The following is a 14,017-nucleotide window of genomic DNA, read 5'->3' as shown; positions in this document are numbered from 1 at the left end:
GAAAGTATGTACCTATGGAAAATTACGTTACTGAGTAACAAAACAATGAAGTACTGATAGAGCACTGCACAAGTCTGTAAATACAGGCACAGAAATATGCTAATTCTTATTTTATATCTTCATTGCTTCTCCTACCCAGCTGGGTTGACTGTCATGTCAGCATGTATGCTATGCAGTCTTGTAATTAATATGTAGATTCTGGCTGACCATTGCACTTTCCTGTGCTGCCCGGTGTAAATACTGTGAAATGCATGAAAGATCAGGTATTAATTAATTTGACTTCTCGAGTCACTGAATTTTCCCTGAGGAGCAAGGACTACTGAACCAGAGGCAGGGTCTGTCTGATGAAGTAAGGTGGAGGGTTCTTTTCCCAAAGCATTGATATCTTGTGAGGAGGGTTTTAAACCATCCATGTTGAGATGGACTCTGATTTTTCTCTCATCTGAAGAGAAGCAAAGATGCAAGGAGCAATCAACAAGTGTCCAAGGGGGATATGATGGAAATTGTTTTTATGTCTTCCATTCTGAAGGCAGCACAAATGAGCACAATTGCAGGCTTAGGATCTCACTGGGATTCTAGCAATGTTGTGGAATAGCTTTGCATGACTGGAGTCGTGCAATTAGGTGGATTTGTACCTTTCAGGAAAGGCAAGCTGGCAATGTGAGGAAGAGTTTCTAGAATGCTTGGAGCTAGACTGGCATGGCTAAACAGAGAGCTGAAATTCAGGAAAAATAGAGTTCATGAGCTTTGGAAGAAAGGACAGGCAACTCAGGAGGACTACAATGATGTGACATTTGCTGGTGGAAAATTAGAAGAGCCAAAGCCCAACTGGAACTTAATCTGGCTTCTGCTGTAAAAGAAAGTAAAAATTATTTTTACAAATACATGGGCAACAAAAGTAGGGCTTAGGAAAATCTCCATCCTTTATTGAATGCAGGGTTAGACAGTCACAATGGATGAGGTACGTAATGAATTTTTTGCCTCGGTATTTAATGTTAAGACCAGGTGTTCTCTGAGTACCCAAACTTGGGGAGCAGGATGAAGCCCCTGTAATCCAAGGATAAATGGTCAGTGGACGTGCTGTGCCACTTAGACACGCACAAAATTATGGGACCAGATGGCATCCACCCAAGACTACAAAAAAAGCTGTCAGAAGTGCTCACCAAGCCACTTTGAATCGTTTACCAGCAATCCTGGTACTATTTGACTGGAAGTTAGCAAATGCGATGTCCAGCTACAAGAACAGCTAGAAGGAGGATCAAGGGGACTACAAGCCTGTCAGTCTGACCTCAGTGCCAGGGAAGGTTATAGAGCAGATCATTCTGAATGCTATCACTCAACATGTGTAGATGAGACACTTGGTTTAGTGGTGGACTTGGCAGTTTTAGCTTAATGGTTGGACTCAGTGATCTTAAAGGTCTTTTCCAGCCCAAACAGTTCTGTTTTTTTTTTTAAGTCAAACATCTGGACTGAGATAAACCACAGCCTATGCTGTTGAATGGAGTTAAGGGGCCGGAAGGCAGCTTGGCAGGCATGGGTATACAACCCTGGTGAACAACAAACTGAGCAGTATCAGCAGTTTGTTCCCATAGCAGGGAAAGGAGGTTCATCCTGGGCTCTGCTAAGCAGCTTGAGGGAAGGGATCCTTTACCTCTCTTTGTCACTGGAGCACTGTGTCTGGTTTGTGGCTGGTGGTACTAGGCGGACACTGAGCTACCAGAGCAAGCCCAGAAGTGGGTCACTGTTTTGACTAGAGCACAGGATGTGTGAGCAGAGGCTGCAAAATCTGGGCCTGATCAGCCTGGAGAAAGGAAAGCTGCAGAAAAGGAGCCCTCATTTGCTGCCTGATGAGAATGGAAGTAAAAACTTCTTTTTGAGGGAAAAGGTGCCCAAAATATTTGAGGAATCAGTGTTCTGTGGTGATATTCCAAATATGACTGGATGAATCTTCAAGCATATAACTGGACCTACTTTGAAGAGGGCTGAGTGGCCTCTTGAGGTCCCTTGCTTCTTTACCTACATGAAGTCATTATTCTCTACATCAGTATTAGAGCTTGTTTGACTTTGCCAATGATAAATGCATTATGAAGAAACCTGTGCCTAGGAGTTCACTTGTGTTTGTGGTAATTGCTAGGTGACCTGGTTGGAAATGATCACTGTAGTGTGCATCTGTGTTTGACATGACCTGTTGAAAACTTTGGAGATATCACAGGTTTTCTCTGGGGAAGTATAGTTAGTTGGGTTTTCCCCCTCCCCCCTACAGGCTGGTACTGATGAATAGTGATTCCTGTGATTTGAGTCTGAATGCTTCAGTCTGACGAATTAAGTCAAAGTGATTAAGACAAGAATATCTTAATAATGCTCATAATTTAGACTCTGGGATAGACATGAGCTTTTTGGGTAATCTAGAAAGATGCACATTATAGTTGCCCTCATGGTTAGGATGGCAGTTTACGTAAATACCACTGTGTAGCAGAAAAATGAATTGCTACTTTATAATGAAAGAGAGCAAACAGCAGTGACAAGAATCCTATACTCATTTTGTATTGTATTTTTGGGTTCTGATTGAGTTGCCTTGGGTTTTTTGTGTGTGGGGGGTGTTTTTGTTTTGGGTTTTTTTGTTTTTTTTTTTTTTTTTTTTTTTTTTTTTGGTTGTTGTTGTTACTCTGTGAAATGGCAAGTTTATTATATGGTAGCATTGAAATAAAAGCCATTTAACTTGGAAGGAAAGCTCTTTTTTAGACTGGGTTGGCATTGGGAGCATCAGCTCCCATTTTTGCAAGTTTGTGCCTAGGTGGAAGAGAATACACTATGTCACTGGTAACTTCCACATTTTGAAATGAGGCAGAAGTGATGGGCAGCAACTCCTTGGACTGTTGTGATGTTTAGTACTCAATCCCTCACCTTCAATTTCTCTTCCCCTCAAAAAAAAAAAGAGAAAAATTTGGATACGGTAATAGCATTAAATTGCTTTTCTAAATAAGGAGTGGAGATGTCTGGAAGAAAGTGGCAGAGTGTTTTTCTGACCGGACTGTTTAGCAGTCACTGTGGTCTGGGAAGCTTTTCTGGAAGAATTCATGTGGTGGAAGCTATAGTTGTAGTGGGGCTGGAGGATAGTAGGATCTTGTCTATTGCATTTCCTGGAGTATGAGGTGTCCTAATTATATATAACTACTAGTTACTGATAGCAAATTGGAATAAAGATAAGTTACAGAGTTTTGAAGTACCTTAAGAAACTGAGGGATCAAATAGTTAAGCAAGCTGAAGTGTAGACGGTTGTTCAGTGATGCCCACGAGGCATCCTTTGTGAAGGAGACTATTAAACTTTGTGTATGAATTATTATAAATATGTTATATTTCTGTAGTTGCAAAGAAGGCCTTTAGTATTTGACGATTGGTTCTGTGAGCTTTGCCAGAGGTCTGGTTTGAAGGAGCTGCCTGTACAAGGTCTGAACTAGGCAGTACACTGTCGAGAATCTTGTTCTCTGTCACAATGTTGTATTGTCATCCTCTTTCAACTTGAAGCGTAGTAAAGCCAGCTTTGAAATTTCTTAGTTCTGAATTCAATACTAGAATTGAAACCTTTTAAGAATAAACTGATGTCCAGGAAGTGTCAATTTTTGTGTAATGTGTGACGTTGTTTGTATTATGAGAGGTAGTTTATATAAGTCAGAAAGGCTGAAGCACTAGCTGACTAAAACTGTGATTAGGTGTTCCTGTATATCTCCTGAATGGAATTTCTTTCATCACCTTGAAATCACAGCCTTGGAAATAAATGAAGAAATTGAGCTTTTAAAATAAATTTTAAGCAAGCAGCATTAGAGTTATGTCTAAGCATAAGGTTATAACTCAAGTTATTATTGAACATGCTCAGAATGAGTTACTTTTCTCAAAGCTGAAGGCTGTCACTTCTCCCAAATCTTACTTGTTGCTGAGAATAAGACTTGTTTGTAAGGAGTGATTTGAGGATGCCACAGCGATGCAGCTGAGGACAAACTGAGGCTAACAGATTTCTTGGGGAGTTGTAACTACAACTTCAGAGTTAAAAGCTTTTTACAAAACACGTTACAAAAGATGAATATCTGCTTGTGGATCAGAACAAAAAAAGTAAGTCATAGAGGAGACTGGTCACCTGCTGTGAGGGGGCTGTCCCTCAGATGAAAAGGAGAACCTTTACTGAAAAAAGTAACTAAAGGATACAAATAGAAGAAATTGAGAAATACATTTGATAAGAAAGTAGCTATTTATTTTAACAAGTTGCAGTATTCAAGTTAAAGCAAATGCAAGCTGACCTGAGGATGAAAAACTCATCTGAAAGCGCTGGTGCTTTGTTTCATTAAACCATTAAAAATGAAACGGATTTGCCATTCTAGATACCATTGGTGTTAATTTCTATTTTGTGTTTTCCTTATTTCCTTCATGTATAACTGAAGGAAACATGTATAACCATTTGTAAAGCAAGTAGAGGATGGTCTTAAACACAGGTGAAGAAACAGTAGGTTTCTAGGAAGAGAATTGGGAATGAGATTTGTAAAAGCAGTGTATTCTGAAGTCTTCTCACAGCAGTGAAGTCCGGGTGAGACCAATGGTTGTGCTAGAGCAAGTGGTATAAGTGTATGGGCTGGAATGTTGCAAGTAAATTCCTGAAATGAGAACTTGTCATAAAGTCCTTTAGCATGTGTGTCATATTGGCTAGCAAGAATTTTAAGGAAGTCTAGATTATTACTTTACTAAAAATGTCTGTTAATCTTACAATAACGAAGCAAATAAAATCCTTGGTCATGTGCAGGATCAGCTTAGGTTAGTTTGGGGTGGGGTTTTTTGTGGGTTTTTGTTGTTTTGGTTTTTTTAATTACTAAATATCGAACCTTTCTAAAGGGTATGGAGTTTTGTTATTTTGGCCAGGGTATTCGTTTGAGGAATTCATGTTCTGTAGCATCAAAGATTTTCTTTATTTTGGTGGGCTTGGTTGTTGTGTTTTGTTTTTTGGGTTTTTTTTACTGGTTTATCTCCTTCCTAATCTTCACAGGCATTCTCTTTTTTCAGTGTAAGTATTTTGAACCTCTATTGGGTTACCTTTTATGAGAATAATAATGAGTTCTTCCAGTCATTTCTTGTAGGTCATGTTTTCTAGGCCTTTGAGCACACTCTGCTTTCACACTCTCTAGATGGCTAATAATATATGATGTGTGCTGTTCAAGCTGAACATCTCCAGATGGAGCCTCACTGATGTTGGCTAGAGCATATACTTTTAAATTAGCATATTTTATAGTGTCACTTTCAATTCTTGAAATGTAATTACCATACACTTTCTGTAGCTTTCAGATCACTCTTTGGTCTCTAACCAGTTATTTAACATCCTCGATGTGTTACTTAGACCTGTTCCTGCTGGCTGCTAGTCTAAATTGGATCCACTGCATCTTGAAGGTATTTTTCTGCCCGACTGGGAAAGGTTTGTTAAGTGTAACTTCACTTGTTTCTCTGTGTGTAATGCATCAGTTCTCAGCCTCACCAAGATTCAGATGTGCAATTCACCTTTTGACCTCCAGTTTTCCGTTAAATATTTTGGTTATGTGTTTAAACTGGATGCCATATAGGAGGACTTCAGCCTTTCCCACCAGAACTATTGACTCATCTTTTGTGTTTCAAAAGATTTCTGAGATTATCTGGAACTTTTTAACAAACTTTCCAGTAAGAGGTTTGAGTTGTATTAAGAACTGCTTGTTTCAATCTCTTCTGCACATTTATGCCTATTGCTCTGACAATTTATTTAAATGGGAGTGTGAAGCATTTTGTGGTGGCTAGGTAGTAGTGGTGTGTATATGGCTAACTTTTGAGCTACTTGTTTACTCTTACTGCTAGTTTTTTGAGGGAGTGGGACTTGAGATGTTCTCCTCCTGTCCTGCTTTTGAGCCTGGCTCATTTATTAAAAAAAGAGTACCTCATGGTCCTGCTTATTTCCTTTTCAAGGAGGTGGGATTGGGAGATTTGGTGAAACAGAGTTGGAAATATTCATTACAGAAGAACTTCCAGCTGACTCATAGCATGCCTTACTTATTAGTTCAACATGTTTTATAAACATCTGAAAGTTTAGTGTCAGGATAAACATGTATGTCTTAATTTGCTACGTGTTAATATGTATAAAAGATTATAACGTAAGAACATATAAAAGGGACATTGATGTTGAAATTCCACATGAAGTTTTTAAGTTCATGGGACTTTGTAAACATTCTTAGTCAGTAGTTTGATTTAAAGTTTCAACCTTATAAAATTGACTTTCTAAGAGTGTCCTTCCCAACTCTGTTTGAATCACAAACCTAATGTTTTTTTTTAACTTTCTCTAGTGTCTTAGATTGTCCTGCTGCTTGATGCTAAAGGTCTGTGCAGCATGGTGGGAAGCAGGGTATGCTGGGGCACAGGTGCTGTCTTACGTGGAGTTAAATTAGAACAGGAACACCAGTTCACATGAGAAAATGGCATTCTGAAACAAGAATGGTGGGTAACAACTATGTCAGACTTCAAGGGCAGAGCTTTTCTGGATCTCCAACTCTATGAGCTGGGATCAAGCTAATGTTAAACTCTGAGTTGTAACTACTTTTCCTTTGATTCTGTGTTGCATTGGAGTAAAGTGTCTCTTTGAAATCTGTTTCTTTGCTTTCTGTGTTGCAAATGTCAGTCTTGTGCATAATTGTTTATTGTGGAGCTGAAGAAGTTTGCCTACTTTGTCATCTTTGACTCCTTTGTGCTAGGATGACAGTTCTTTGTCCAGTATTGCATTACCTGGCCTTTCAACAGGCAGTGAGAGTCCTCTCTCTGGGCCCTGGATGCTATCTTATGAATGGTAGCTGTTGCCTTCCCAACAATTATTTCTATTCCTTGCTCCCTCTGTGTAGATACACATGTTGATTCAGCAGCTCGAGGGAGATAACTGACATTCCCTTCCATCAGCTGTAGGGAATGAAAGAGCAGAGTAACACAAGCCTCCTGGCTGAATGGTGTGATACCTTGGCAGCTGTATGCTTAGGAGCAGCCAGATGGAGGTTCAGAGCGTTTCAGAATTCTGCAGAACATCCTGTGATAGCACTTAACTGAGAATCCATCTGTCTGGAGCTTGATGTTAGTAAAACCCTTCAGCAACAGCTAACTTTTGAGGCAGCACTGAAATTGAGTCTGACCTCTTCATGCAGTTCTCATTGCCAGTCTCTTTGATTTTTAGGCTGCTTGGAAAATATACAACTTTGTGCAACTTTATTTTATAATTTTCAACTAGAAATTATGCTTCCCTTTCTATGGTTTCTGTGAGAAGTCAGGCTATAGTCACCTAGAGGAGAGCTGCTCATGCAGTAAACCAGGTCAAGACTGGAACCTCATTTTGGGCCATTTGCAGGTGTAGAAAGTTAACTGTCAGAACTTAATAGAACCATTTCCAAGTGGTGGATTTGCATGAGCTATGTCATGATGGTTTTAGTTTCCTTTGTATTTAGGTAAAGTTGACCTCTGATTTAAAAGACAGAATCCCCTGAACTTCAGTAGAATGAAAAAAAACAACCTGAGAGAGCCTGAGAATTTCAATTGCTTGGTTTCAGACTATGGACTTGCTATACCTCCTTTCACCAAAACTTCTTTATATTCTGGTATGCTTTTGTATGCCTATTATATTGTGTGCTAAACACTGAACAAGGTTTTAAGTTTTGCACTCTGAGATGGAAGTAACACATCCCAGATTTTCTTCTTTAAAAAAATAAGGCGAGTACTCTGCAAAAAAAAAAAAAAAAGGAACTTGAGCTCAGTCCTGTAAATGCAATGCTTATAGAAGCTAATCTTGTGCTGTTCCTGATTCCAGCTCACTTGCCCCCAAAAAACTGATTGACACTCCAAGCAAGGATTGTGAGAAAGCAGATCCTTAGGTGAGAGTAACACTAAGTCATAATACTCTCTCTTTGATGTAAGTGCAGTTTTTCCTAAGTACTTGCTTAGCACTTTGAATTGGAAGCTAGTGTTGAGGCATTTTGTACTACTTAATCTTGAATCTCTTCCATTCCTTGGTTCTGATCTTTTTTTGACACAGTAATTTGATCGTACCCTGGTGCTCAAAAGACACACTGGCTTCTTCCCAGTCATTTAAGCATATATTTTTATAAAGCCTCAAGTTGAGGTTTCAGCTTGTGTTCTGCAGTGTCTTAAAGTGATTTTTTTTTTCCAGCTAAACAAATATGAAAATGCCACTAGATTTGTGGAGCTGTGCTCATTGCTTATGTTGCATTGGCACTTGTGATTGACCGAGCTAATTCAGAAGGTTAAATCAGAAAGAGAACGCAGGAGTTTTTTGTAGGTAGGGGTCTTTTAGGTACCTCATGAGTCCTGACACAGGAGGAGGACTGCAAGAATAAGCTTTCTGATGTCAGCTGAAATTAAACTGACCAAACAATAATGCTTGGCCTGACCTTAAGAGTGTTCCATGGGAAGTTCTGCTGACATGGCAACTTGCTGTCGGTGAAAGAGGGTGTTCTTGTTGTTTTGCTCCATTCTTGATTGGAACTGTTCTGAGTTCCCTGCCACTGGTGTGTGCTAGGGCCACATATACCCATGAGCTGAATAACTTTCTGATAGAGGGGAAAAAATTTAGTTTTATGCTCTTCTGTCGTTTGGCTTTGTCTTGTGGAAATAGTTGTCAAGTTGTGAGAAATCAGTGACTAGAAAGTGTCAGTATGGTTACCGTGTCTTGCCAGAAGTATGCTGTTGAGTGGGTTACAAAATGCATTGCTTTTATAATTAGACTTGTGCATGGCTGCTTCATAAAGAAGACTAAACCTGCTGTTTAGTGGAACAAATAACAAGCCTGTAAATGTGGACAGTATTCTGCCATTCCATAGCATGAATACTTTGTTGCTTTAAGAAGGTTGTCATATAATTTCTCGGTATCTTTTTTCAGTTAGTGGTTGAAGCTTAATCCAGAACTGATATTGAACAGATTGTTACCATGGTCAGTATTTGATAGCACCTAGTTCTGTGGCTTTTAATGCTGCAAATGAGCCTTAGGGATTTTTTTTGTTTGTTTGTTTACTCTTTAAACTTTCTGTCAAGTTACATGAGTAGAGTCAGTTCCTTGCTGTTTCAGGTAAGAATCTTAATGGCCGAGGCATTGTATCACTGTGATCAAAACTCAGTTTGTGCATAGGGACTTAGGTGAAATTGAATCATGTTAAAGTGCTTGAGATGGCAGGCTCATCAGGCTGCATATGAAACAGTACAGGACAATCTTAGATATTCCAAGGGAGCACAAAGGAAAGGGAAGGCAGATCTGTAAAAATTTGGACAAACATAAAGAAAGAAGTAAGAAAACATCATGGTGCTGTGTCAACCTTGAAGTTACAAAACATCTTGATTACTAAGTAAATATAAGTGTACCCATGAGGTTTGTTGAGAATGAGAGACTTCAATATTGTGAACGTGAAGCAGAGGTGGTCAGATTTCAAGAGGAGGAGGACTGGGCCTCATTAAAACAATAAATGTATGGCCTATGTGCTAGTACTTTGGATCAGTTAAGGACCTAATAGTGTGGTCTTGGAGTGTCTTGTTCTTCAGAACTTGTGCATTATAAGCCTCTAAATGTGTTATTTTGGAGGAGACATGTAGCTTGTTATTCAGCTACAATCTATGAGAATTACTGACTCTGGAGTGAAGTCTTTATGTCAAAGGCAATACCTTAAGCATCCTGAGCCTTGGAGAGCACTGAATATCTGCATGGTAATTAGCTTGCTAGTTTGAACTATTAGCTTGATTGCTCTGCAACTACGGCTAGTTAAATAATAACTGGATGGAGATTAAAACAAAAGATACTGTTCCAAAATAAATATGCGGCATTGGCACTTCAGATTTAAACTATTTCTAGCACTTTAAACACTTTGGAATCTATATACTGTTGTATGAGCTGTAAGTTCAAGTTAAATTATTCGTGTAGCTAAGTTGATTTTGGTTTTTTGTATGGGTTTTTTTGATTTTTTTTTTTTTTTTTGTTTTGTTTTGTTTTTTGTTGGAGTCTGAACATGTGTCAGAAAATGAGATAAATGTAAAAATGTAAAATTTGGAGTAGTGATCTGTTAGCTCTGCCTCCCTTGCTGGAGAAGGTGAAGGAAAAAGATCTAACTGATCAACCTTCTACAGCTGCAAGTATGTTTGTCTATAAATATATATAGGTCTTGCTCAGTTCAGCCTGTAAATCTTAAAAATAGCAGCAATTAAAAAGTTTGACTTCTGAAAATATTCATGTAATTCATGTGAGAACACAATGTTCTCATGGACAAATGAGATGTTAGAAGTATTCCTTGGTGAGTAAACTGTTGAGTATTAACTATTTAAATGTACAATGGTAATCTTTACATAGCTAAAGCCTCCAATGACTGGGAGCAGAGGTGTCAAAAAAAGAAAGTAAAAGGAAGGAAAAGAACTCACGTGTCATTCAGTTAACTGGGATGTTTTTTCGGTTAAGTTTGTTACCTTCCCCAGAAGTCTGAGCAGTTTTTTAAGTTCACTTGTGGGGCTTTTCTACACCAAGTTGTTTGGGGTTATATACAACTAATCACTATGTTAAAGTTTCAGTAGATCTAACAGTTGCAAAAAGCTTATTCCTGAATGAAGTTGTTTTTCTTTGCGTAAATTACATTAGGGAATATGTATATCCTGTACATTCTGAAATATTTTTCACAGATATAACTTGTGAGCCTGACATATAAGGTAGGAAGCAATAACTTTTTAAGGAACATTCCACCTTATGTTTAAATGTAGCAATGGCGAGTGACAACAAAGTTTGGGCAGAACTCTGTGCATGCCAGTTTGCAAATAGGTGCCCTCTTTCTGGTGTCTGTCGCAATAATGTGTTGGATAAGAGGCATGAGGAGAATAGACAGAATGATCTTGCACTACTTGTCATGGCAGATATTCTCTATATGAAACATGTTATGGGGTCTTTTTACTTTTCTTGCTATTTTTGTCCCCTCACCAGCCCCACTTAGTGACTGATGTGTCAACAATATTGGTCTAAATTTCTGGCATGGTTTGACTTATTTGTGTAACAGAAGGTGCTCGTACTATTGATGTTGGTCAGTAGTTTTATACTGAAGAAATCCATAGCCAAATCACTTTTTTGGGTGACTTCATTGACTCAGAAATGGTTTGAACAATGAAAAATATCCGTTGATGGAAAGTGGAAATCTTTTTACTATGGACTTGTAGATAAAGGTGTATTAAAGGCCACCTTCCTGAACACATGGCTTGCCTTTTGTGTGAACTTGGTGAGTGAAAAGGCAGCGCATGTCTCAAGTTGAGTGACTTCTTCATGCTTATGAGAGTGGGGTTAATAAAATTTATATTTGACTTCTGCTTCATTGGTGAACTTCCTCCATTACAGCTTGAGTAAGTATCTGGAGAGAAAATCAGAGCATTTGAAACAGGTCTGGTAAAATCTGAGCACAGGAAAAAGAACTACATTGCGAACTAAGACTTTGGTTCTTTTTCATCAGATTTTAGTTTGCTCCGAGAGAACTAACGAGTGAAGTTGCTGGAGCAACTTCTTTTGTTTGGCTAAAGAAATTATGAACCTGTGGTATATTGAACTGCTTTGTCCTAGGGGATTTCCTTTTTTGAAAGGAGGGTGGCATAAAATGCTGAGCTCAGAATGTAGTTGCTACTGTGGAAAGCATTTTAGGTATTAAACAGAAATACTTTGAATCCTAAGCAAGCATTTGGCTATGCCTGCTCTTGAATATTTACTGTCTGAGGGAAGATCTTTGTGAAGACAGCCCCTACACTGAAGCAGAAAGATTACATATGTATGATGGTAAATGTCTTTGTTAGGAAGTAGGGTAGTAGAGCTCAAGTTGAGGTCTTTGAATGACTGTCACTGTAAACGTGGAGTGGTTTGTGGGATTTTGATAGGGGCTTTTTTATTTGTTTTTCTAATTGTTGCTTTGCTTTTTTAAGTATTTACTGGTATTGTAAGTGCTAGAAGTTTCACTTGTTTCTATATATAAAAGATACAATTTACCTTTTAATAAAAGATTATTTAAGGAGAAACACGTAAGTGCGGTAGTTTAACTTAAGTTTTTGCTTGATGCTCTATATCAGTAATCAGACTCCTAAAAAGTACCATGCCTTGGGGGTTTTTTTGGTAAATTGGAGTTCACTAAATGTTCATATCTAGTAAAATTCCCAAAAGACTGTTAAACCAGTTACACAATTGTCAGGTCATTTTTTTATGAAGTTGTGTATCAGTGGTAGTATTCTCTGAAAAATTATTGATCTGTGCTGGCTTTGATGATTTTGCTTGAAATACGTTTCTGTAGTATTTCCAGACTGTTGTGAATCAGTTATTCAGAAGAAAGCAGGAATTCTCTTCTAAAAAATAAGCTAATTATGGAAGAAGGCTTACTGTGAAAACCAAGCAACATAATTTTCTTGTGAGGCAACTAATGATTGCTTTGTTTTTAGGTGCCTTAGCTGGACCAGTTGTTGATCCACATGTGACAGCAGTTTGGGGGAAGAAGGTTGCACTGAAATGCATAATTGATGTAAACGAAACAATAACACAAGTTTCTTGGGAGAAGATATCTGGTAAAAGTTCACAGACTATAGCTGTTCATCACCCTGAATATGGAATATCTGTGCAAGGAGAATACCAAGGAAGAGTGGCGTTTAAAAACTACTCACTTACTGATGCAACAATCATCTTAAAAAATGTAAGCTTTTCTGATGCAGGAGAATACGTTTGCAAGGCAGTTACATTCCCACTTGGAAATACACAGTCATCAACAACTGTAACAGTATTAGGTAAGTCAGCTTCTTTTTGAAAGGAAAATTCTGCAAACTTACAAAAAGTTGTATTTTACCATTTAACCCAAAGAAAATGCAAAATGTGTTTGTTGGTCTTTCATTTACAGGTGTGTTATTTTTACTAATGTCATAGAGGAGACTTCTTTTGTGTCTTGCTTCTTTAGAACTTGTTATTTGACTGTCTAGTTATTAAAAATAAATAACTAGTTCCTATTTAGGCATTATGCTAAAACAAACATTCAGTTTATATTAGCACAACGTTTTAGAGATTTGACAGACAATGCTGATACCAGGGGCTTGTGTGTGTGTGCTGGGAAGCTGCTGAACTTGGCTCTAGCTACCATCTTGGCTAAATTCCCTCAGTTAGCACTGAGTAGTCACTGGTCTACAGAAAAAGCAGGTATTTCTAAACCCTGTTGATAGCTGCTTGTCTCGGTGAGATAGTCCATCATTTGTAATGATGTTAGAGAGTTCCCAGTGAGAATCAATGCCCCACACCTGGAAACATTCAGATGGGACTCTGAGCAGCCTGGTTTAGCTGAAGTCCCTGCTTATTGCAAGGGGATTTAGACTGGATGACCTTCAAAAAGTCCCTTCCAACGCAATTCTATGATTTTATAAATGTGCTGCTAACATGCTAATTTATCTCCTTGGATCTGGTGATGCAAACTGTTCTTTGCACAGTGTAAATGTAAAGCAAAACTGTCCAGATGGCTGCTGGGAGTTGTGGAAAGAAAGAGTCAATTTAAGCTCTTGACTGTGGATAGTCATCATGTGAAGCTTTTATAGACTTGTAGGTTTGTTTACACTAATTTTGTCCCTCGTGTTGAGGGCTGAGTATTGCTGTCATAAGGAATTAGTGCTGAAGTGCAAGTAACTCAGGTGTTCCTGCAGTGTAGGGTAAAATGATTACTCTGAAACTTGAAAGCCTGTTGTTAATTTGCCTTCTCCTTACAATAGTGTTCCTCTTGTACCTAGTGTAAGGTACTTCTGTATCTCCTGCCAGGAGTCAAGTGATATTGTCTGTAGCTGAGGTGGTCATTGATGACTATTTCTGTAAGCAGATGTACTTTTTAAGGATCAGCTCTTGGTCTTTGATACCAGCTTTTCATAGGAGTAGAATACTCAATGGGATTAATCAGATGGCTGTAGCAGAGTATGTAAACTGCTTTTCACCACAAGGGGGGGC

General features: G+C 38.4%; 1 protein-coding gene across 3 annotated transcripts in view; it reads left to right on the top strand.

Moving 5' to 3' along the window:
• NECTIN3 (nectin cell adhesion molecule 3) overlaps nucleotides 1-14,017 on the top strand; it is a 61,822-nt gene that overhangs the window by 11,220 nt on the left and 36,585 nt on the right. For all 3 annotated transcript variants that reach the window (XM_040055794.2, XM_040055795.2, XM_040055793.2), the window contains exon 2: nucleotides 12,487-12,825. In XM_040055794.2, coding sequence (XP_039911728.1) covers nucleotides 12,487-12,825 — 339 coding nt within the window. The remainder of the gene's footprint in view (nucleotides 1-12,486; nucleotides 12,826-14,017) is intronic.

This window comes from Hirundo rustica, chromosome 2 (genome assembly GCF_015227805.2).
Source record: "Hirundo rustica isolate bHirRus1 chromosome 2, bHirRus1.pri.v3, whole genome shotgun sequence".
Lineage (NCBI taxonomy): Eukaryota > Metazoa > Chordata > Aves > Passeriformes > Hirundinidae > Hirundo > Hirundo rustica.
This window is presented reverse-complemented; position numbering and strand designations above follow the sequence as displayed.